This window comes from Ascaphus truei, chromosome 21, assembly GCF_040206685.1.
Source record: "Ascaphus truei isolate aAscTru1 chromosome 21, aAscTru1.hap1, whole genome shotgun sequence".
NCBI lineage: Eukaryota > Metazoa > Chordata > Amphibia > Anura > Ascaphidae > Ascaphus > Ascaphus truei.
The window spans coordinates 24,216,784-24,243,392 of record NC_134503.1 but is presented as its reverse complement, the minus strand read 5'-3'; the positions used below and the strand labels follow the sequence as shown (position 1 = coordinate 24,243,392).

At 53.5% G+C, this 26,609-nt stretch overlaps 1 protein-coding gene across 3 annotated transcripts in view; it reads right to left on the bottom strand.

Annotated features, from left to right (window-relative positions):
* NEK6 (NIMA related kinase 6) overlaps window positions 1-26,609 on the bottom strand; it is a 161,457-nt gene that overhangs the window by 64,341 nt on the left and 70,507 nt on the right. For all 3 annotated transcript variants that reach the window (XM_075579376.1, XM_075579378.1, XM_075579377.1), the window contains one exon: window positions 17,030-17,146. In XM_075579376.1, coding sequence (XP_075435491.1) covers window positions 17,030-17,110 — 81 coding nt within the window. In that variant the 5' untranslated portion in view covers window positions 17,111-17,146. The remainder of the gene's footprint in view (window positions 1-17,029; window positions 17,147-26,609) is intronic.

Below are 26,609 nucleotides of genomic sequence, written 5' to 3'. Positions count from 1 at the left end.
CCCGGCCCCTCCACATCCCAACATCCTCCCGGCCCCTCCACATGCCAACATCCTCCCGATCCTTCCACATCCCAACATCCTCCCGGCCCCTCCTCGTCCCAACATCCTCCCGACCCTTCCACATCCCAACATCCTCCCGGCCCCTCCACATCCCAACATCCTCCCGGCCCCTCCCCATCCCAACATCCTCCCGGCCCCTCCACATCCCAACATCCTCCCGACCCATCCACATCCCAACATCCACAATGCCCTTCCACATCCCAACATCCTCCCGACCCCTCCACATCCCAACATCCTTCCGACCCCTCCACATCCCAACATCCTCCCGACCCCTCCACATCCCAACATCCTCCCGATCCTTCCACATCCCAACATCCTCCCAGCCCATCCACATCCCAACATCCTCCCGACCCTTCCATATCCCAACATCCTCCCGACCCATCCACATCCCAACATCCACAATGCCCCTCCACATCCCAACATCCTCCCGACCCTTCCACATCCCAACATCCTCCCGACCCCTCCACATCCCAACATCCTTCCGACCCCTCCACATCCCAACAACCTCCCGGCCGATCCACATCCCAACATCCTCCCGGCCCATCCACATCCCAACATCCTCCCGACCCCTCCACATCCCAACATCCTTCCGACCCCTCCACATCCCAACATCCTCCCGACCCCTCCACATCCCAACATCCTCCCGGCCCCTCCACATCCCAACATCCTCCCGATCCTTCCACATCCCAACATCCTCCCAGCCCATCCACATCCCAACATCCTCCCGATCCTTCCACATCCCAACATCCTCCCAGCCCATCCACATCCCAACATCCTCCCGACCCTTCCATATCCCAACATCCTCCCGACCCATCCACATCCCAACATCCACAATGCCCCTCCACATCCCAACATCCTCCCGACCCTTCCACATCCCAACATCCTCCCGACCCCTCCACATCCCAACATCCTTCCGACCCCTCCACATCCCAACATCCTCCCGGCCGATCCACATCCCAACATCCTCCCGGCCCATCCACATCCCAACATCCTCCCGACCCCTCCACATCCCAACATCCTTCCGACCCCTCCACATCCCAACATCCTCCCGACCCCTCCACATCCCAACATCCTCCCGGCCCCTCCACATCCCAACATCCTCCCGACCCCTCCACATCCCAACATCCTCCCGGCCCCTTCCCATCCTAACATCCTCCCGGCCCCTTCCCATCCTAACATCCTCCCGGCCCCTCCACATCCCAACATCCTCCCGACCCCTCCACATCCCAACATCCTCCCGGCCCATCCACAGCCCAACATCCTCCCGACCCCTCCACATCCCAACATCCTCCCGACCCCTCCACATCCCAACATCCTCCCGACCCCTCCACATCCCAACATCCTCCCGACCCCTCCACATCCCAACATCCTCCCGGCCCCTCCCCATCCCAACATCCTGAAAAATTCTGAAAATCTGCCCGGTTACCGATGCTTCTCCTCGTATTGGTAAAACATCCTCCCGACCCATCCACATCCCAACATCCTCCCGGCCCCTTCCCATCCCAACATCCTCCCGGCCCCTCCACATCCCAACATCCTCCCAGCCCATCCACATCCCAACATCCTCCCGGCCTCTCCACATCCCAACATCCTCCCGGCCCCTCCACATCTCAACATCCTCCCGGCCCATCCATATCCCAACATCCTTCCGGCCTATCCACATCCTCCCGGCCCATCCATATCCCAACATCCTTCCGGCCTATCCACATCCTCCCGGCCCATTCACATCCCAACATCCTCCCGGCCCCTCCTCATCCCAACATCCTCCCGGCCCTTCCACATCCCAACATCCTCCCGGCCCCTCCACATCCCAACATCTTCCCGACCCCTCCCCATCCCAACATCCTCCCGACCCATCCACATCCTAACATCCTCCCAGCCCCTCCACATCCCAACATCCTCCCGGCCTCTCCACATCCCAACATCCTCCCGACCCTTCCACATCCCAACATCCTCCCGACCCCTCCACATCCCAACATCCTCCCGACCCCTCCACATCCCAACATCCTCCCGACCCTTCCACATCCCAACATCCTCCCGACCCTTCCACATCCCAACATCCTCCCGGCCCTCCCCATGCCAACATCCTCCCGACCCCTCCACATCCCAACATCCTCCCGGCCCCTCCTCGTCCCAACATCCTCCCGACCCCTCCACGTCCCAACATCCTCCCGGCCCCTCCACGTCCCAACATCCTCCCGACCTCTCCACATCCTCCCGGCCCCTTCCCATCCCAACATCCTCCCAGCCCATCCACATCCCAACATCCTCCCAGCCCATCCACATCCCAACATCCTCCCGACCCATCCACATCCCAACATCCTCCCAGCCCATCCACATCCCAACATCCTCCCGACCCATCCACATCCCAACATCCTCCCCACCCATCCACATCCCAACATCCTCCCGGCCCCTCCACATCCCAACATCCTCCCGGCCTCTCCACATCCCAACATCCTCCCGACCCCTCCACATCTCAACATCCTCCTGGCCCATCCATATCCCAACATCCTTCCGGCCTATCCACATCCTCCCGGCCCATCCATATCCCAACATCCTTCCGGCCTATCCACATTCTCCCGGCCCATCCACATCCCAACATCCTCCCGGCCCATCCACATCCCAACATCCTCCAGGCCCATCCACATCCCAACATCCTCCCGGCCCATCCACATCCCAACATCCTCCCGGCCCATCCAACCAGCTTTTAACGCGGCTCTTCACCTTTCCACGAGAACCATGAGGTTGGTAATAGCACTGGCAATTTTCTCATCACTCCAACAAGTATTCTGAAAATCTGCCCGGTTACCGATGCTTCTCCTCGTATTGGTAAAACATCACACAGACATCAAGAAGCTCCAAGCTCAAACCAATTATCACAATAACCCTTCATCCTGTAAGACTCGGTGTGAGTCAGTGGTAAAGGCTCTCTGCAACCCAAGTACTGTACCGTAGGTCTGATCTTGTCCTGGTCTTACCTCCGGAAGTCCATGGGGTCTGTTTGACAGGTCCTGAAAACCCACATGGCTAGCATACTGTAGTAAGAAGAATCTTAATGTACCCATCACTAGAGACAAACGCTTCCACTGCGGACAAAATCCACTTTGGTATAATTCTCTTTTAATGTGAATCGTCCGTCTGAAAAGGTTTCTTCCATAAATGAGTTTTCCCCTTAAGCAAAGTGTCCCCCGCATATCTATTTTGAAGCCAATGTTTCCTGAATGGAGAGATTAATGACACTTCGTAGAGAAGTTAAATGGAAATTAGTGCCCCGTGTTTGTGCCAATGAAAGATAAACCGATTTGCAGGCGATGTATAATTCCGGGATCCTGCGCACAGAATATATATCCTGATCTTTGTCATTAAAGCGTCCATCTTTCCCTGCCTGACCTAGCTGGGTTTCGGGAAGTGACACACACTCACAATTATACATATGGGTAATTAGCAGTTCCAGCCAAGAATACAATGTCACAATGTCACACGGATCTGTCACTGTCCACTAATGAAAACAGGCATGTGGTGGATGATTAAACGCCAGGCTCTCGTCCTCTTCCAGCCATTCCAGCACGAGTGACCAAGTCATGCACACACACGGGGGGAGGGGGGAATAACCCATTCACTGCGGAGGGTAAACAGCAATACCCTCTGCTAGTGCCCTCTTCCCCCGTCAGCATCTTCTAATACCTACATTAACACAACGAGACTTCAGCATCGCTTCCCTACATATGCTACACACGTAACAAAAGGCGTGAGGCCGCCAGAGGAGGAAGTATTCAGTCAGGACACTGCAAGACAAACAAGGAGATCTCAGAGAGTAGGGATTATTCTCTATAGATATGTATGACTGCATTTAAGGTTGAGGAGTTGAGCGAACAGCTAGTAATTAATAGGAGTCAGCTAGTTTCAATGGCGTCTAATTGTTACTTCTCTTACTGCACAGTACTCGCTGCCCGTGTCTCTTACTGCACAGTACTCGCTGCCCGTGTCTCTTACTGCACAGTACTCGCTGCCCGTGTCTCTTACTGCACAGTACTCGCTGCCCGTGTCTCTTACTGCACAGTACTCGCTGCCCGTGTCTCTTACTGCACAGTACTCGCTGCCCGTGTCTCTTACTGCACAGTACTCGCTGCCCGTGTCTCTTACTGCACAGTACTCGCTGCCCGTGTCTCTTACTGCACAGTACTCGCTGCCCGTGTCTCTTACTGCACAGTACTCGCTGCCCTTATCTCCTACTGCACAGTACTCGCTGCCCTTATCTCTTACTGCACAGTACGCGCTGCCCGTGTCTCTTACTGCACAGTACTCGCTGCCTGTGTCTCTTACTGCACAGTACTCGCTGACCGTGTCTCTTACTGCACAGTACTCGCTGCCCGTGTCTCTTACTGCACAGTACTCGCTGCCCGTGTCTCTTACTGCACAGTACTCGCTGCCCGTGTCTCTTACTGCACAGTACTCGCTGCCCGTGTCTCTTACTGCACAGTACTCGCTGCCCGTGTCTCTTACTGCACAGTACACGCTGCCCGTGTCTCTTACTGCACAGTACTCGCTGCCCGTGTCTCTTACTGCACAGTACTCGCTGCCCGTGTCTCTTACTGCACAGTACTCGCTGCCCGTGTCTCTTACTGCACAGTACTCGCTGCCCGTGTCTCTTACTGCACAGTACTCGCTGCCGGTGTCTCTTACTGCACAGTACACGCTGCCCGTGTCTCTTACTGCACAGTAATCGCTGCCCGTGTCTCTTACTGCACAGAACTCGCTGCCGGTGTCTCTTAGTGCACAGTAATCGCTGCCCGTGTCTCTTACTGCACAGTACTCGCTGCCCGTCTCTCTTACTGCACAGAACTCACTGCCCGTGTCTCTTACTGCACAGTACTCGCTGCCCGTGTCTCTTACTGCACAGTACTCGCTGCCCGTGTCTCTTACTGCACAGTACTCGCTGCCCGTGTCTCTTACTGCACAGTACTCGCTGCCCGTGTCTCTTACTGCACAGTACTCGCTGCCCGTGTCTCTTACTGCACAGTACTCGCTGCCCGTGTCTCTTACTGCACAGTACACGCTGCCCGTGTCTCTTACTGCACAGTAATCGCTGCCCGTGTCTCTTACTGCACAGAACTCGCTGCCGGTGTCTCTTACTGCACAGTAATCGCTGCCCGTGTCTCTTACTGCACAGTACTCGCTGCCCGTCTCTCTTACTGCACAGTACTCGCTGCCCGTGTCTCTTACTGCACAGTACGCGCTGCCCGTGTCTCTTACTGCACAGTACTCGCTGCCCGTGTCTCTTACTGCACAGTACTCGCTGCCCATGACTCTTACTGCACAGTACTCGCTGCCCGTGTCTCTTACTGCACAGTACTCGCTGCCCGTGTCTCTTACTGCACAGTACTCGCTGCCCGTGTCTCTTACTGCACAGTACTCGCTGCCCGTGTCTCTTACTGCACAGTACTCGCTGCCCGTGTCTCTTACTGCACAGTACTCGCTGCCCGTGTCTCTTACTGCACAGTACTCGCTGCCCGTGTCTCTTACTGCACAGTACGCGCTGCCCGTGTCTCTTACTGCACAGTACTCGCTGCCCGTGTCTCTTACTGCACAGTACTCGCTGCCCGTGTCTCTTACTGCACAGTAATCTCTGCCCGTGTCTCTTACTGCACAGTACTTGCTGCCCGTGTCCCTTACTGCACAGTACTCGCTGCCCGTGTCTCTTACTGCACAGTACTCGCTGCCCGTGTCTCTTACTTCACAGTACTCGCTGCCCGTGTCTCTTACTGCACAGTACGCGCTGCCCGTGTCTCTTACTGCACAGTACTCGCTGCCCGTGTCTCTTACTGCACAGTACTCGCTGCCCGTGTCTCTTACTGCACAGTACTCGCTGCCCGTGTCTCTTACTGCACAGTACTCGCTGCCCGTGTCTCTTACTGCACAGTAATCGCTGCCCGTGTCTCTTACTGCACAGTACTCGCTGCCCGTGTCTCTTACTGCACAGTACTCGCTGCCCATGTCTCTTACTTCACAGTACTCGCTGCCCGTGTCTCTACTGCTCAGTACTCACGTTTTAGTACAGCCCATACCAGTGCTCCTAAGTAAACGGCTTTGATGGGCGGCTCTCTGTTCCCTATACATACCCTCCAGGCCAGTATATAATATGTAGGAGAAAGGAATGGCTGAGTTTTTGGTGATATTCCTGGTGCTGATAAAGCAAATGGATCTTTTGATCACAAGGGGGAGTCTGGTATTCTAAAATACTGACATGCTGCAGCGTTAAATGAGCATTATATAGTATAATATCATTATACAGTATTATCATTATATAGGTCATTATAACATCAGAGATTCCTAGCTGACACACACACACATATGTATGTGTGTGTATATAAACATATACATGTATGTAGGTTTGTGCATATATAATTAATAGCTTCAGACAATGCAAAGACGTATGGAGTGATGCATGCTGGTTGTTACCAGACGAGACCGTAAAAAGAATGAACAGGTTCAAAAGCAACCAAAAGCCTGTGACATCATCACACGCGGAAGAAATTAAAATGGCGGCGGGCCGGACATATATCGCCAGACGAAATGACCATCGTTGGACAAAGATGGAACCCGTCTGGATTGCAAGAGAGATTAAAAGACAAAAGTAAGATGGGAGGATGGGATGAGAATGTGCGGGAGCGATAGCAACCGCAGTGCCTGGGATATCATTGGGGAGGCTTCATCCAGCAGTGGGGACACACACACACACTGGAAGCTCTGAGTTTGATAACCAGCCTGAGACACTGCCTTTGTTTCGCTGTTTCGCTAACAAATAAAGTAAGGATAAGCACTGAGACATATTCTGCCGTTCGTGTAAAGCGCTCCGTTGCTGTGGCAGCTCGTGGCGATTGGTATGTACTCATAACCCAGGCCCCCCACACTCGTGTGGCACATTCTTTGGTGGCTTTCTTGAGACCTAGAGCACATACAAACAAACCCAGATGTCCCACTTCAAGGACTAGTGTCTAATAAAAAAAAAAAGGCTCGTCTCCAAACGCACGGGGCATATTAACCCCTTCCGAGCAGCGCCTTGCCGGTCCTCTCCAGCACCGACGGGGTTAATCTTGTGTCTGTAAACCGGGTCCAGCCAATTAGCAGACAGGAGGCCATGTGGCCTTGCTCATTACTCGTGGGATTAGCGAGCTGGGTGACCTGCGGATGGGGCAGCGCTGTGCAGTTATGCTCGAGCTGATGCCTGGTGATGACTGGACACCTCCGCTGATATGTTTTGGCATCTTCCAAGACTGCAGCTGCACATTTACATATGCAATGACCTAGATTAGCATTCGCTATCACAACCCATCAGACCTAATTAAAGTAATGCAGCTTTCATACAGGCTTGTGGGAGAGGGGATGTGGGACAGGGCACCGTGTGCTCAGGGCTTGTCAGGATATAACGAGCATCTTTCCAGTTGATTAAAACAATACATTTTGCACATATAATTTCGGCCATCGTAAGAAGCAACGCCGCCCACGCATCGGGACGGACTGACGGGAAACCGCAAAGAGATCTGTTCTTGGAATAACACAGAAAATAAGAATGTATCAAGTATATTATAGACAACAAATATGAGGACAGATAGAGAGAGTGTGTGTGATATATATATATATATATATTGTCATAAAGATACATTATCAACAGCAACCTTTGTCTTTCCTGTAAACTTTTCTTGGGAATCTTCCTTGGGAGATGTTCTGTCCAGCACACAGAACCAGAACTCTCAGTGATCAATAACGAATGCAGTTTAATCAAATCCAACACCTACACCTTCTCTTTATACAAGGCAGGCACTCTTTATACAAGGCAGGCGCTCTTTATACAAGGCAGGCACTCTTTATACAAGGCAGGCACTCTTTATACAAGGCAGGCACTCTTTATACAAGGCAGGCACTCTTTATACAAGGCAGGCACTCTTTATACAAGGCAGGCACTCTTTATATAAGGCAGGCACTGTCATCTTGTAACAGGGGGGGTTGTATGCGAGAGGTGCCCCCCCCCCCAATATGGAAGTGATACCAAGCAGTGCCACTATGGGACACATGCCACAGAAAGTAGGCTTGCACTGTGTCGCTGTGATAACCTGGTTGTCCCGTATATCGGTAGTGGGCAACTCCAGTCCTCAAGGGCTACCAACAGGTCCGGTTTTAAGGATATCCCTGCTTCAGCACAGGTGGCTTGATTAGTCAATGCTTCAACACAAGTGGCTCTATCAGTGTCTCAGTCTTTGGCTGGGATATCCTTAAAACCGGACCTGTTGGTGGTCCTTGAGGACTGGAGTTGCCCACCCCTGCCTTAGATTGTAAGCCCTTCAGACCGGACTCTGAACCCAGACCAAATAGCCGGTAACTAAGTGTCCTCTTTGAATCCACGAAGAATGGGTGTTTTATCTTCCACCTGCAGAGAACGGTTTCCCGGACGTGGCAGAGTTCGAGTATGCGCAGAGCAAATGACTTCTAATCTTTAAAGAGAGCGTAACTAAACAGCGAGAAGAAAGCCTCCTATTTATACGTTTTATTTAGCTATCTCCCCCACCCGCACAACTGCATGAGAGGTTGTGTAATGCTCCCTTCTGACCAGTGGTGGTGCTGCAACGTCACGCCTATTCCTTCTGCTGCAGTCCCAGTCTCCATGGGGGGTACGGTACAATGGTTCCCTGGGGGCTCGGGCTCAAGATGGGACGGCATTATCCTACTGGGGACCGCATGGGCAGGACACAGCATGGAAATAAATCTAGTGCAATACACAGACCAACAGAAGTACTGTACAGTTCAGCAATTAAACTGCAGGGGATCCTTCCTTAATTACAGCAGCAAGACACTGACCTCCCACTACACTCCCTAACCCTTCTGCACCCCAAACACCCACCCCACTATTTCAGGGAAGGAGTGCAGCCAAAGAAGCATTACGACACTGCAGTTCTGGGCAACTGGAAATTCTTCCCTTAAAACAGCAGTACCCCCCCTAACAGGTCAGGTTTTAAGGATATCCCAGCTTCAGCACAGTTGGCTCAATCAGTGGCTCATTTGAAGACTGGGCCACCTGTGCTGAAGTAGGGACTGATTGAACCACCTGTGCTGAAGCAGGGACAGATTGAGCCACCTGTGCTGAAGCTGGGACAGATTGAGCCACCTGTGCTGAAGCTGGGACAGATTGAGCCACCTGTGCTGAAGCAGGGACTGATTGAGCCACCTGTGCTGAAGCAGGGACTAATTGAGCCACCTGTGCTGAAGCAGGAATACCCTAGAAACCTGACCTGTTGGGGGGATCTGAGGATTGGAAGTGAGAACCCTTGCTTTAAAAGACACCGACCGCCGCAATGAAAAATCTTCTTCTAAAATAAAAAGATGCATCTCTCCGCCCTGCACGTTGGTGCAGAGACACCTGAACAAACAAAACTATAAAGCAGAAAGTATGTTCTCAAACCATTATCTGTTTCCCCATGTCGGCGTATAACCGTTACACTGCTGCAACGCAGTCACACAATCCGTGTGCTGAATTCTCATTAAAACATTTCTCTGACAAAGGCAACTTTTGACCTAAATTGTAAGGATCCGCACATGGCGTGTAGGTATTTTGTTGCTGTTATTTGCAATGCTTCGTTAGCTTTAAGACAACGGTCCCAGAATCTTTACTGGAGTGACATTTCATGCAAACACATTCCACCTTTAAATAACATCTGCCCTGCGTGTATATGGGAGATCGCCATCCGGGCGTTACGAGTGGAAATTCATCAAAATATCTTTCGTTAAACACATATTGTGACTCATAGCCGTTAAAATATACGGGAAATGTTATGTACAGCAGGAAATCCAGCTCCATCCGGGGAGACCTTCTAATAACATTCACTCAAACCCACGCAGAACCGTCCCGTCAGTATCAGTACCGCAAGGCACAGAACCGGAGAACCCACGCAGAGCCGTCCCGTCAGTATCAGTACCGCAAGGCACAGAACCGGAGAACCCACGCAGAGCTGTCCCGTCAGTATCAGTACCGCAAGGCACAGAACCGGAGAACCCACGCAGAGCCGTCCCGTCAGTATCAGTACCGCAAGGCACAGAACCGGAGAACCCACGCAGAGCCGTCCCGTCAGTATCAGTACCGCAAGGCACAGAACAGGAGAACCCACGCAGAGCCGTCCCGTCAGTATCAGTACCGCAAGGCACAGAACCGGAGAACCCACGCAGAGCCGTCCCGTCAGTATCAGTACCGCAAGGCACAGAACCGGAGAACCCACGCAGAGCCGTCCCGTCAGTATCAGTACCGCAAGGCACAGAACAGGAGAACCCACGCAGAGCCGTCCCGTCAGTATCAGTACCGCAAGGCACAGAACAGGAGAACTCACGCAGAGCCGTCCCGTCAGTATCAGTACCGCAAGGCACAGAACCGGAGAACCCACGCAGAGCCGTCCCGTCAGTATCAGTACCGCAAGGCACAGAACAGGAGAACTCACGCAGAGCCGTCCCGTCAGTATCAGTACCGCAAGGCACAGAACCGGAGAACCCACGCAGAGCCGTCCCGTCAGTATCAGTACCGCAAGGCACAGAACCGGAGAACCCACGCAGAGCCGTCCCGTCAGTATCAGTACCGCAAGGCACAGAAACGGACAACCCACGCAGAGCCGTCCCGTCAGTATCAGTACCGCAAGGCACAGAACAGGAGAACCCACGCAGAGCCGTCCCGTCAGTATCAGTACCGCAAGGCACAGAACAGGAGAACCCACGCAGACCCGTCAGTATCAGTACCGCAAGGCACAGAACAGGAGAACCCACGCAGCGCCGTCCCGTCAGTATCAGTACCGCAAGGCACAGAACAGGAGAACCCACGCAGCGCCGTCCCGTCAGTATCAGTACCGCAAGGCACAGAACCGGAGAACCCACTGAGAAACCACATGTGTTCTAACTGTACGAAGCTGATTGTAAGTGAGAGTGATGGAAATGCAGCATCGCTCAGCAGGGCTGCACTGCTTTAATACCTTACCTGGGAAATAACCCCAGTCCTGCGTTATACCGCGGGGGGAACACACATTAATAACCCCAGTCCTGCGTTATACCGCGGGGGGAACACACATTAATAACCCCAGTCCTGCGTTATACCGCGGGGGGAACACACATTAATAACCCCAGTCCTGCGTTATACCGCAGGGGGAACACACATTAATAACCCCAGTCCTGCGTTATACCGCAGGGGGAACACACATTAATAACCCCAGTCCTGCGTTATACCGCAGGGGGAACACACATTAATAACCCCAGTCCTGCGTTATACCGCGGGGGGAACACACATTAATAACCCCCAGTCCTGCGTTATACCGCGGGGGGAACACACATTAATAACCCCCAGTCCTGCGTTATACCGCAGGGGGAACACACATTAATAACCCCAGTCCTGCGTTATACCGCAGGGGGAACACACATTAATAACCCCCAGTCCTGCGTTATACCGCAGGGGGAACACACATTAATAACCCCAGTCCTGCATTATACCGCGGGGGGAACACACATTAATAACCCCAGTCCTGCGTTATACCGCAGGGGGAACACACATTAATAACCCCAGTCCTGCGTTATACCGCGGGGGGAACACACATTAATAACCCCAGTCCTGCGTTATACCGCGGGGGGAACACACATTAATAACCCCAGTCCTGCGTTATACCGCAGGGGGAACACACATTAATAACCCCAGTCCTGCGTTATACCGCAGGGGGAACACACATTAATAACCCCAGTCCTGCGTTATACCGCAGGGGGAACACACATTAATAACCCCCAGTCCTGCGTTATACCGCAGGGGGAACACACATTAATAACCCCCAGTCCTGCGTTATACCGCGGGGGGAACACACATTAATAACCCCCAGTCCTGCGTTATACCGCAGGGGGAACACACATTAATAACCCCAGTCCTGCGTTATACCGCAGGGGGAACACACATTAATAACCCCAGTCCTGCATTATACCGCGGGGGGAACACACATTAATAACCCCAGTCCTGCGTTATACCGCAGGGGGAACACACATTAATAACCCCCAGTCCTGCGTTATACCGCAGGGGGAACACACATTAATAACCCCAGTCCTGTGTTATACCGCAGGGGGAACACACATTAATAACCCCCAGTCCTGCGTTATACCGCAGGGGGAACACACATTAATAACCCCAGTCCTGTGTTATACCGCGGGGGGAACACACATTAATAACCCCAGTCCTGTGTTATACCGCGGGGGGAACACACATTAATAACCCCAGTCCTGCGTTATACCGCGGGGGGAACACACATTAATAACCCCAGTCCTGCGTTATACCGCGGGGGGAACATACATTAATAACCCCAGTCCTGCGTTATACCGCAGGGGGAACACACATTAATAACCCCAGTCCTGCGTTATACCGCAGGGGGAACACACATTAATAACCCCCAGTCCTGCATTACAAGGGGGGAGGGGGGAAACTCATGTCCTGCGTTACTCCGCGGGGAAAATAACCCCAGTCCTGCGTTACTCCGCGACGGGGAATAAACTAAGCCCAGTCCTGTGATACTCCGCGGGGGGAATAACCCCATTCCTGCGTTACTCCGCGGGGAAAATAACCCCAGTCCTGCGTTACTCCGCGACGGGGAATAACCCCAGTCCTGCATTACTCCGCAGGGGGAATAACCCCAGTCCTGCGTTACTCCGCGGGGAAAATAACCCCAGTCCTGCGTTACTCCGCGACGGGGAATAACCCCAGTCCTGCATTACTCCGCAGGGGGAATAACCCCAGTCCTGCGTTACTCCGCGGGGGAGAATAACCCCAGTCTTGTATTACTCCGCAGGGGGAATAACCCCAGTCCTGTGTTACTCCGCGACGGGGAATTACCCCAGTCCTGCGTTACTCCGCGACGGGGAATAACCCCAGTCCTGCGTTACTCCGCGGGGGGAATAACCCCAGTCCTGCGTTACTCCGCAGGGGGAATAACCCCAGTCCTGCGTTACTCCGCAGGGGGAATAACCCCAGTTCTGCGTTACTCCGTGGGGAAAATAACCCCAGTCCTGCGTTACTCCGCGAGGGGAATAACCCCAGTCCTGCGTTACTCCACAGGGGGAATAACCCCAGTCCTGCGTTACTCTGCGGGGCGGAATAACCCCAGTCCTGTGTTACTCCGCAAACGGGAGGGGGCAATAACCCCAGTCCTGCGTTACTCCGCGGGGGGAATAACCCCAGTCCTGCGTTACTCCGCCATGGGGAATAACCCCAGTCCCACATTACTCTTCGGGGGCAATAACCCCAGTCCCGCGTTACTCTGCGGGGGCAATAACCCCAGTCCCGCGTTACTCTGCGGGGGCAATAACCCCAGTCTTCGTTACACCGCAGGGGGAATAACCCCATCCCTGCGTTACTCCGCGACGGGAAATAACCCCAGTCCTGCGTTACTCCGCGACGGGGAATAACTCCAGTCCTGCGTTACTCCGCGACGGGGAATAACCCCAGTCCTGCGTTACTCCGCGACGGGGAATAACCCCAGTCCTGCGTTACTCCGTGGGAGAGAATAACCCCAGTCTTGTATTACTTCGCGGGGGGAATAACCCCAGTCCTGCGTTACTCCGCAGGGGGAATAACCCCAGTCCTGCGTTACTCCGCGGGGGAGAATAACCCCAGCACTGCGTTACTCCGCGGGGGGAATAACCCAAGTCCTGCGTTACTCCGCGACGGGGAATAACCCAAGTCCTGCGTTACTCCGCGGGGGAGAATAACCCCAAGTCCTGCGTTACTCCGCGGGGGGAATAACCCCAGTCCTGCGTTACTCCGCGGGGGGAATAACCCCAGTCCTGCGTTACTCCGCGGGGGGAATAACCCCAGTCCTGCGTTACTCCGCGGGGGAGAATAACCCCAGTCCTGCGTTACTCCGCGGGGGGAATAACCCCAGTCCTGCGTTACTCCGCGGGGGGAATAACCCCAGTCCTGCGTTACTCCGCGGGGGAGAATAACCCCAGTCTTGTATTACTCCGCGGGGGGAATAAACCCAGTCCTGCGTTACTCCGCGGGGGGAATAACCCCAGTCCTGCGTTATTCCGCGGGGGGAATAACCCCAGTCCTGCGTTACTCCGCGGGGGGAATAACCCCAGTCCTGCGATGAAATTATTACCTTTATTACATCTGTGCAAAGCAGGACTGACATTTCTAGCAAGAATTCTTCATTTTGAGCCCCTGAACATACATTGTCCGTGTATCATACATTGTCCGTGTATCATACATTGTCCGTGTATCATACATTGTCCGTGTATCATCCATGTCCGTGCACCAGACTTCACCAATAAAACAAAGCTTCACAGTAATACTTTGCAGCAGCTGTTCACTATTATCATGTAATTACACTGAGCGGCGTGATTACACCGAGCGGCGTGATTACACCGAGCGGCGTGATTACACCGAGCGGCGTGATTACACCAAGCGGCGTGATTACACCGAGCGGCGTGATTACACCGAGCGGCGTGATTACACCGAGCGGCGTGATTACACGGAGCGGCGTGATTACACGGAGCGGCGTGATTACACGGAGCGGCGTGATTACACTGAGCGGCGTGATTACACTGAGCGGAGTGATTACACCGAGCGGCGTGATTACACCGAGCGGAGTGATTACACCGAGCGGCGTGATTACACCGAGCGGCGTGATTACACCGAGCGGCGTGATTACACCGAGCGGCGTGATTACACCGAGCGGCGTGATTACACCGAGCGGCGTGATTACACCGAGCGGCGTGATTACACCGAGCGGCGTGATTACACTGAGCGGCGTGATTACACACTCTAACGTGCGCTGTTCAGGGCACGGCAAATATCTATCACATCAGGGCCTGTCCTATTAGCAATCATAAGATAATGACACCGGCGTAGAGCCCTGAGAACCCAAAGGCACCCGCGTACGTCTCCAGGACACAAAGGACTTCATTGTACAGCGGATCCATACACACACACACACACACCATAAAGAGGTCAGGTTTTCAGGATGTCCCTGCTTCAGCACAGGTGGCTCAATCAGTGGCTCAGTCGCGCCTCCTGTGCTGAAGCAGGGATATCCTGAAAACCTGACCTGTCGGTGGCCCTTGAGGACTGCAGTTGGCCACCACTGATCTAATGGGAAGACGTCACGGATTCCTACTGGCCCGCATGGCATGGAGAGTTACACCTCCATTTTGTTTCCCCTGGAGGGGCCAGCACTGGCTGCACCTTCCCTGGTAATAATGTTAGGTGCTTCCTACGCGGTTCCCCACACACATGGTGTTTATCCTGATAACACAGATATCTGACCTGGCCTCGGATTAAAGCCGCGGCCTGCGCTGGTCGCCCATTATTTGCATCTTATTTTTACTTTAAGTAATGAAATGAAATCCCAATGCTCCGTCCAGGGGATCAAAGCGTATGAAATATTAAGTGCCCGGGAGTTTAAAATGGAGCCCAGTGAGGTGTACCGGTTATATATATACAGGCATACCCCGGTTTAAGGACACTCACTTTAAGTACACTCGCGAGTAAGGACATATCGCCCAATAGGCAAACGGCGACTCGTGCATGCGCCTGTCAGCACGTCCTGAGCAGCAATACCGGCTCCCTACCTGTACTGAAGCTGTGCGCAAGCGGGGAGCCTATAGAGCCTGTTACACATGCGTTATTTACATCAATTATGCACGTATATGACGATTGCAGAACAGTACATGCATCGATAAGTGGGAAAAAGGTAGTATATACACACAATCTACAAGATAGAAGTGCAAGGCAACCCACAATGGGCATACTCTTAAACTATTTATTCAAAGGAAAAAGCTGATAAAACGCACAATGTAAAAAAATCAATATGCTTTTCTCTGTGGGATGCAGGTAGTTGCAAAGCTCCGTGCTGCCAGATGACCGGACTTCCGCACTGCAGCTGCGGTGACGTCACTGGTCGGAGCTCTGGTTTGGCTACGGGTCCTCAACAGGAACAAAACTCCTCTGATTCTTTCACTTACGCGCTTCGCAACTATAGAATGTTGCTTCTTCAAGCTATCTATGCATGGGATTGTGTGAGCTCAGAGCACAGTGATCACAGATATATTAGGACCCGGTTCCCTTTTTACCAATCTTCTCATTTTCCTACAAACTATACAAAAACCTTCACCCCGACACGGCCCTCCGCCATACCACACGCTCCCAAGTATCAGATACTCAGCAGTAATTGACGTTATACTGGGGCAAGTGGTCATTTCTCTGCCGGACCATGTTATAACACTGTGACCGCTCGGGTTACATTGTATTGTATGTCTTTATTTATTTATTACACAGAGCAGCTTGCATAGTATCCAGGAATCAGCGGTGGGATTTTGGGACCATATATTGCGACGTCGTTATCTGCTCAAACTAGGAAGCCGTAAAATATCAGCGGTATGATTGGCTGAGTGGGAGTGAGGCTTCATTACTTTAAATGTATACAGCGTATTGCAGATCTAACCCGGCTGTATCCCCACCATATAGAACAGCGATGTCCCAAAAGCTGTGATACGCGGTGTGCAAGGCTGCTGTGCAGGAAGCCTACATGTGGATCGCTGCCTAGAACAGGGGGGCTCAACTCCAGTCCTGAAGCCCCCCCCCCCAACATGCCAGGATTTAAGGATATCCCAGCTTCAGCCAAGGTGGCTCAACCAGTGGCTTGAGAAGCCTGTGCTGAAGCAGGGAGCCACCTTTGCTGAAGCTGGGATTTCCTTATATCCTGTAAATACAATTACTCACGTCATAGTGTCCCCACAGTGACTACTCGACTAGGAAGGCTGCAGCTGAATATTTGCTCGAAGGTAGCTTTGTTTAACCCATTGGCGCCCAGATGGATCTACCGCACATTGCGAAGGCCGACAACGGGTTATTCCGGCTGTTAGGGGACGTCTCTAACTACACACAGGGGGCACGCGAGCTATATGCGCTTACTTGGGTGTCGTGCGGATACTCCTGTGCTTGGACTTTGCATAGGGAGCTGTTCTGGTCTTGTAGGTGGTGCTGTCCTTCCATGGTAACATTCCAGGTAACGCGTGCACTTCAACACAGCTGGAAGATAAGGACGCGATCGTTAGCATTCGGGGGGGAGGGGGGATACAGATTCAAGTGAGCGGCGGACGCATGGTGTGTGGAACGCGCGATTACAAAACAGCTGCAGAAAATCTTCATGATGGAGTCGACGTGAGAGGGGAGCAGCGACGCGAGGGGGGAGCGGCGACGCGAGGGGGGAGCGGCGACGCGAGGGGGGAGCGGCGACGCGAGGGGGGAGCGGTGACGTGAGAGGGGAGCGGCGACGCGAGAGGGGAGCGGCGTCGCGAGAGGGGAGCGGCGACGCGAGAGGGGAGCGGCGACGCGAGAGGGGAGCGGCGACGCGAGGGGGGAGCGGTGACGTGAGAGGGGGAGCGGCGACGCGAGGGGGGAGCGGTGACGTGAGAGGGGGAGCGGCGACGCGAGAGGGGAGCGGTGACGCGAGAGGGGAGCGGCGACGCGAGAGGGGAGCGACGACGCGAGAGGGGAGCGGCGACGCGAGAGGGGAGCGGCGTCGCGAGAGGGGAGCGGCGACGCGAGAGGGGAGCGACGACGCGAGAGGGGAGCGGCGACGCGAGAGGGGAGCGGCGACGCGAGAGGGGAGCGGTGACGCGAGGGGGGAGCGGGGACGCGAGGGGGGGAGCGGCGACGTGAGGGGGGAGCGGTGACGTGAGAGGGGAGCGGCGACGCGAGGGGGGAGCGGCGACGCGAGAGGGGAGCGGTGACGGGAGAGGGGGAGCGGCGACGCGAGAGGGGCGCGTCACCGCGAGAGGGGCGCGGCGACGCGAGAGGGGAGCGGCGACGCGAGAGGGGAGCGGCGACGCGAGGGGGGAGCGGTGACGTGAGAGGGGGAGCGGCGACGCGAGGGGGGAGCGGTGACGTGAGAGGGGGAGCGGCGACGCGAGAGGGGAGCGGCGACGCGAGAGGGGAGCGGCGACGCGAGAGGGGAGCGACGACGCGAGAGGGGAGCGGCGACGCGAGAGGGGAGCGGCGTCGCGAGAGGGGAGCGGCGACGCGAGAGGGGAGCGGCGACGCGAGAGGGGAGCGGCGACGCGAGAGGGGAGCGGCGACGCGAGAGGGGAGCGGCGACGCGAGAGGGGAGCGGCGACGCGAGAGGGGAGCGGCGACGCGAGAGGGGAGCGGCGACGCGAGAGGGGAGCGGTGACGCGAGGGGGGAGCGGCGACGCGAGAGGGGAGCGGCGACGCGAGAGGGGAGCGGCGACGCGAGAGGGGAGCGGCGACGCGAGGGGGGAGCGGCGACGCGAGGGGGGAGCGGGGACGCGAGGGGGGGAGCGGCGACGTGAGAGGGGAGCGGCGACGCGAGAGGGGAGCGGCGACGCGAGAGGGGAGCGGCGACGCGAGAGGGGCGTGGCGACGCGAGAGGGGAGTGGCGACGCGAGAGAGGAGCGGTGACGCGAGAGGGGAGCGGCGACGCGAGAGGGGAGCGGCGACGCGAGGGGGGAGCGGCGACGCGAGGGGGGAGCGGCGACGCGAGAGGGGGAGCGGCGACGCGAGAGGGGAGCGGCGACGCGAGAGGGGAGCGGCGACGCGAGAGGGGAGCGGCGACGCGAGAGGGGAGCGGCGACGCGAGAGGGGAGCGGCGACGCGAGAGGGGAGCGGCGACGCGAGAGGGGAGCGGCGACGAGAGAGGGGAGCGGCGACGCGAGAGGGGAGCGGTGACGCGAGGGGGGAGGGGAGCGGTGACGCGAGAGGGGAGCGGTGACGCGAGAGGGGAGCGGCGACGCGAGAGGGGAGCGGCGACGCGAGAGGGGAGAGGTGACACGAGAGGGGAGTGGTGACACGAGAGGGGAGCGGTGACGTGAGGGGAGCGGCGACGCGAGAGGGGAGCGGCGACGTGAGAGGGGAGCGGTGACGTGAGAGGGGAGCGGTGACGTGAGAGGGGAGCGGTGACGTGAGGGGAGCGGCGACGCGAGGGGGGAGCGGTGACGCGAGAGGGGAGCGGTGACGTGAGAGGGGAGCGGTGACGTGAGAGGGGAGCGGTGACGTGAGAGGGGAGCGGTGACGTGAGAGGGGAGCGGTGACGTGAGAGGGGAGCGGTGACGTGAGAGGGGAGCGGCGACATGAGAGGGGGAGCGGTGACGTGAGAGGGGAGCGGCGACGCGACAGGGGAGCGGTGACATGAGGGGGGAGCGGCGACGCCAATTGCAAAACAAAGCAAAGGAGCATGAAGCATTGTGACGGGCGTAGCAATGAACTCAAACGTTTACGCTAGAGGGGCTCAACTCCAGTCCTCAAGCCCCCCCCCCCCCCCAACAGGTCAGGTTTTTATGATATCCCAGCTTCAGCACAGGTGACTCTTATCGGAGGCTCAGTTTTTGACTGAGCCTCTGATTGAGCCACCTATGCTGAAGCAGGGATATCCTGAATACCTGACCTGTTGGGGGGGGTGGGGGGGGCTTGAGGACTGGAGTGGAGTACCCCTGCCCTAAACTGCAGAGGCAGCATCAATGAAGGAACTATGCAGAACGGCCAGGGGGGCGCCAGGGGGGCGCCAGTGGCCGCTCAGTAACCGGTGAGACACGTCTTCTGATTACATGTCTTTGCCTCAGAACATATGGAGTCTGAGCCTTTGCAGGATGTTAAATAAAATACAGGTAATCCACAAACCCCACTTGTTTAAGGTGGACATGATGGTATATTATAACAAAAGCTACACGTGCTGATATATCTGCAGTGGGAAGGGGTAGATGTGTGTGCAAAACATAAAGGGTTAATAGAAACACACAGTGTGACACAGATATGAACCACGCGTGGCCCCGTCCTCCTATCTGCTGTAATACCGCAGGCCCTATTAGATCATTGGGGCTTTATTTCGTATTTAGGATTTAGCCTCATGTCCCAAGCATGTTTCAAGTATTACCCCTACCCCCTCTGCTGGGAGGCTGTGCCATGGATCTACCCCCCTATCCGTGAAGAAGTACTTCCTCACATTGACCGCACAAGAATGTGCAACTGAAGTATTGTGGCCTGTTCCTTTGGGAAACAGAAGCAGGCATGGAGGAGGCCGGCGACTGAGTGCTCTCGGTTCATGGCAAATCACTTCTTCCCTCAATTCCCAGTAAGTTTTACGCGTGGAAACCTGCTTCACTGAAAGGCTAAATTTGGTGGCATGATTCACCGATTTCCCCTTCTCCGCTTACCCTCTCCCCACCGGGTCCAGGCGGACACGAGATATTTTACAAATCACTTTTACAGTTCCTGCTTTTATTAGCCTTGCTAAAACAGATGTGATGTGGCTGCGCACGGGGGGGTCGTAAACGCGGCGATGGACGACCCGAGCATTTCAGGCCCTCGTTCCTACACCTTTTCCAAATTGCCATTTTCCATGACCGTTTCTGTGGCCCACATGCAAAGTTCCCATCCCCAAATCCTCTCCCTGCCACTTCCCCAGCAGCTGGAAATAACTGGCCAGAGAAGAAGCCATACTTGCTTTCCACATCATTTGTCTTTAGAAGTTCTATTTTGCTTTTCAGTAATGCACCACGAGGGCAAGAATTAAAGTCACGCAATAAGTGTGGTGTCCTCCCGCTCTAGAATATACCACCTGCAGAAGAAAGCTGGGAGGAGTATAACAGAATAGAAACAGCCCCAGCAAGCTTCTTCTATGCTTAGAACATGCAGCCAGGGAGATGAAGGGAAAGATCTCATTAATACTCACCTCCAGGTTATTAAAGATTCGGTAGCACCCGGGATTTCTGATCTCTTATAGGTGGGAAGCAGGGCGTCTCTCCGGAGCAGAACCGCGTTCATTTCAGCTCAGGGGGGCCCCCTGCTTCCTGAGATCTATACATGCTGCTGGTGGCATCTCCTTGGGACCAGTCCGTGCCCAGTAAAGGAAAGTATTCCTAATAACATCGCTACAATCAGGGACGGGTGAAACCAGCACTGGAAGCAGAACATCGTTTTATTTAAGAAGGTTTAATAATAGCATAGCCAAAAGTTTCAGTCCCCAGGGGAACCTGCCTCAAATTATCTTCCGCTTCCAGTGCTGGTTTCAACAGTATTGGTGCAATACACACACGCTCACACGTACACACACGTAAATAAACAGTACGCATACTCACAAGGGCTACCATTATTATCCCTTCCCTTTACACTGTCATTATTTTGTCCTTGTTGAAATACTGCTTTGCAATATGGTACTGTAGCTGAAGATACCTGTGGGTTTGGTGCTCTGAAGTAATGGCGGGTGTCAGATAAGGATGAGCTGGCTTTGTCATTTGCATAATTTGCAACATTATTTGCAAGTTTCTTCCTTGTTGCACGTTCCAGTTTCCTTGACAGAGACCCAAACAGTTTCCCAAATTGCAGAAAGTCAGTGAGTCACAATGCCACCGTAGAACCCACAATTGATTCACTTCTGCACGTGTCCGGTGTGATGGGGCTAAGCCAGGCGGTGGGCAACTCCAGTAATTAAGGACCACCAACTGGCCAGGTTTCAGGATATCCCTGCTTCAGCATGGGGGGTGCAGTTGAAGACTGAGCCACTGACTGAGTCACTTGTGCTGAAGCAGGGATATCCTGAAAACCTGATCTGTTGGTGGCCTTTGAGGACTGGAGTTGCCCCATCCCTGTGCTAAACCCTAAAGCCGCAAGTACAAGCGCTCACCCATCACAATGGTTCCCACCATTTCAATCTATCACAGATTTGTTATACAAATACATTGCTGGCAGCAAAAGGATTATCAGCCTTTCTCCAGCTATCTTACTGGCAAATACAACCGACTATCACCGTACAATGCACTACAGTTGTTAGGGGCTCGCACATACCTACGAAAGGAAGCCCCAGAAAGTCCAACGTTGCAGTGATCATGGCTATGGAAACAATTCAGAGGACATATCCCAGTGCCGTCCGCCAGTAAAGGTCGCTTGCCGTAGAAAAGTTGCGGTGAGTTACGCGCACAGGCTGGAGGGTCACCGGGCGGGTGATGTCCAGCCTTTCAAAGTCTCCTCTACGTATCTGATCTTATCTCACAAACTACTCTCTTTTCTCAAGTGCTCCCCCTGTGTAATTAGCAAAGAAGGATGGGTAGCCCTGTATTACACATCTTCAAGAAACCTGCCAATTAAGTTAACTATGGAACGCAACTCCTCAACAAACACCATGTCAACTGAAGCGCATCCATGCACAAAACCAGTGTTAACAAGGTATGTCAACCGGCAAAAACGTCGTCCTCACAGAAGAACAATGAGTTCTCTTTATGAGTTCTTGTTTTAAGTGTTGCTGTTAAAAGCCGCTGTGTTTCTCTTGCACATAAACCTGTTTGACAGAGAGAAAAATGAAGTACGGACAGTAAAAATGCCAGCGCAGATTGAAGCAATCCTGGATGTTAAACTTACTGTACACACAGACATACCGGCCGGCTACTGGCTCTCCCAGCGTTTGTGGGGTTGAATACACGACGCATGGTTCACAAAACGGAGTCAGAATAGATAAAGAATAACATTCAGCTAAATACACGGTTGTATATATCAGCTGTATGACCTCTCAATATTAAAACTCCTCATTCTGTTGATCTGTCGATATATTTGCCTGTATGTATATCTTCATGTATATAGCTCCCTCTATATACACAGCGTGTCACAGCAGCAGTACACGCGGCATAATAACACAATAATACACAATGGGAAGAAGTGCTTGAGACACAAAAGTAACATTAGGAAAAGGGAGTCCCTGCCCCGAAGAGCTTACAATCTAAGTGGTAAGTAGGAAGAACGGACAGAGACAGTAGGAGGGTGTTCTACTAAATATATATATATATATGATATATAGTATAAAGTTCCGGTAGACCTGTTGCCCCTGGCAGAGTGAACATTTGTGCTCGGTTGTGACCCGTTTTAGTGGACCATCAAGACCGTCCCATGTGGATGCAGAAAACGTGGGACCTTTCCCTGGTAGGGGAAACGCTGCACAATGTGCCAGAGTTCACCAAATGTTGCCAGCAAAAATGTGTTGTATAGTCTGGGGTTTCTGTTTACTTCCTCATACCATTCGCAAGGCTCACATCCACTGAAATTGTGTGTATAAGAAAACACTCACGGAAAGAAACCACTTCTGCAACTTTTTCGTCTGTGACAGTTTGGTACATTCTTTGCCTTTCTTGCACAGGAGTTTGCAGACCCCCAAGTCTGTTTTTCAGGTGAGCCACAGGTGAAATTTTGCTGAGGTTGTTAAAGCCGACCCCCCCCCCCCCCCCGGCTTAATATTGGAGTATCTGAACGATGCAAATAAGGTGTCACCGATATGGCAGGGATCCGATATGTATTTCTCTGTTGTTGCAGCACGCAGATACAGATACTCCAGCAGAGAGGCTGGAATAACAAATAGATAAACCTCCTGCACTTCTGGAAGACACTCACAGGAGAGGGACGAATGCGGTCCAGGAATATCACTTTACAGTAACTAGAAGCTGATTTAATGCACCAATTCCTCAAGCTGGGTTTAAGAAAACACATACATATGATTCATACCGCTACATGCCTTTTCCCTCCATTCAGAAATGTAGATGTGGTTTTTTTTGGCTCCTTTTCTCAGATGCCTCCTGAAAGATGTCAGAATATTTGGAGCAGAATGGCCCTTTCCTGGGCCAATCACTGCGTGGGCCATGGTGGCGGTGGTGGTCCTTACTCAGAGTACCAGCTGTAGTCTCTCCTGTGGGGGTCACACAGAAGAGTAGGCATGTCTGCATACCCCATAAAGCAGGAGTGGCCAACTCCAGTCCTCAAGGGCCACCAACTGGCCAGGTGCTAAGGATATCCCTGCTTCAGCACTGGTGCCTCAATCAGTGGCTCAGTCGACGACTGCCCCCTGCCATAAAGGAACAACCTTTGGCTATGGCTCAAACTGCCACTAATCTCAAGTACCGGCCACCTCTTTATCAGCAAAGTAGTGTAGGAGCCTCTTGGAGACAAGGAATTGAAGAGCAGGGGCTGTAGGAAGTTCTATGCACCGAAATACACAGTAAACACTTTGATCAAATCACAACTATTTCAGTCTGATAATTATACCTGCTTCCTCACCAACTGCAGAGCAGAAAAAGCCCTTCCGTTATCTGAGCTCAACTGGAAACGACATCTTCTCAAAGGCCTGAGAGCCATCCGGATTACCACAGAGTATTTCCTCATGCAAATGCCAGAGCTTGGTATTTCAGCTGGGAGTCTCCTCTATGTTCAACACAATCATTGGGCCAAAAGAATGATGGTATGAAGAGTGTTGGGCGATAAAAAAAAAAAAATCTAAATCATTATAGATCTACAGAATATCTCTGCAATCTTCTCAACGGGCAGCATCTCCTGTGTCTTCAAATCGTACCGCTCATTTAGTGAAATTGTTCATTCATAAACTTCCCAAAGACTTAAAACATACTTATAAACAGTGGTTGACAAATCACCAAAAAATCTACTCGCCACACAAAAAAATCTACTCGCCACCTAGTACCAAACGTGTGCTGCTTGGGCCAATATTTACTCGCCCGGGGGTTAAATCCACTCGCCCGGGGCGAACAAATGTATGGGTTTGTCGAACACTGCTTATAAATATCGGCAACATAAAACAGAGAGTCTGTGGGATCGTGCTAAAGCTAAAGTTAAAAAGGACGGTCACAACATACGCGTTTTGTTACTAAATAAACGTTTTGTAGATTGCACGTTAGAAGTTTTTCCTATACTAACGCAGTAAGGGGGAGATGGAATTACCAAAACCGCATCACTTTGTGTACACGCATGCAGCATCCGCTGGACGGAGTATGTTCAGAGGTAGATGATCAAGTAAATAACAAATAACGGCCCGGTCATTTTGGCAAAAGATCCTCTGCACATGACACCGGGGGGGGGGGGCAGCGTGTCCGGTTCGGACGTGTCACTCACTATTTTGGTCCGTTTGCGTGGCCACATAGTATCAGGCCTTGCTGGCAGAGCATGGCTCGCCGCCGGAAAGGATCACATCAATAACACTTGCTAATATCGGGCTCCGTTACCGACACATGGATGGAGGAAAATACGAGCGCAGTAAGGAACACACACAGAGGTTTTAAAAGAAAGTGGCAAGCACCGATTTGTGACCTCAACTGCAAAGTGTTTATACCGGAGTCTCATGCGAGAAAAACCTTCCAAAACTCCACGTCCGAGTCATACACTCACTGCACATACAGTAAGCAGGATTCCTTATACATCGTAAATATGGTGCATCGCCTATATACAGCGGGTTATATGTCAGCACTGTGTCCCCTGTGATATTACGTTGTGTATTTGATGCTAAGGAAGGACTGTTTCCCAGCAGGCAAGGAGACAGGCGCGTGATTCTGCACTTCCCAAATGGCATTCCTTCCCAAAGTCAACGTGAGGCACTGCAGGCAGTATCTCCTCCTTTCTGAGATGCAGGAGGAACACAAAGGCAAACGGAGGGGTTCTAGACAATGCACACACGGAACACAAAGGCAAGCAGTGGGGTTCTAAACCATATCCATGCAGAAGACGCATGTATGCAGCAGGGTTCTAAACCACACACAGAAAGCAAAAGTAAGCAGCACGGTTCTAGACATGCACACATGGAAGAGGTGAGCCACTTGGTTCTAGATCACACGGGACACAGCAGGGTTCTGCACCATACACACTGAATACATTGGGGTTCAAGACCAGGCACACACATGGCAACCAGCTGGGTTCTAGGCAATGCACACATGGAACACAAGCGCAAGTAGTTATGTTCTAGACCTTGCATACACACATACACAAACGCGCGCGCACACACACGCACGCACGCACAGAACACAGAGCCAAGCAGCGCGGTTCTGAGGAAAGGGGATAGAAGCAGGTGAGGAGAGACGGCAAAGCAGGGCAGTGTAGTAGACATTGCCTCTCCCACACGGCGCCGTTCCTCATGTTTATCGGGTTTGTTTTAAGCGCAGGTTACAGGGTGGCGGCTGTACTGCCACGCCAGCTGGCTCAGGGATGGAAGGGAAATACTGGGAAGTAGGCGTTTCGGCCAGTGCTTAGTCCCAAGAACAGATTGGTAGGCTGGTGCCGACTGTACGGCTGGGCCGGCTCTGCCCAAATCACCAGGTGGAAAACGCTGGGTGCCTGAGCACCGACAGGGGGACCGGAATGGGACGTTTGGCCATGACCAAAACACCGCCGGCGTTCCATCGCCGGGACACTTCGCCACAGAGCAGTTTGGACACTTCACCGAGGTCCGCTTCTGCACCCAATGCGCGCTGCATGTCCCGATCGCACGCTCCGACAACTGTATGTTTAAATGTCCCACGGGACATTTAAAGATGGCAGCCTGTCTAGGCAGTGTAGCGGACATTTAAACGTGCAGTTGTCGGAGTGGGTGGTCAGGCGCAGGAGCGGGCGGTCGGGACACCGAGTCGGCAGTGCGGTGGACGGCAGTCGGGCGCAGCTGACATCGCGGCAAAGTGTCCTGCGGGAAAATGTTCCAGTGGCAAAGTTTCCCGGCAGTGGA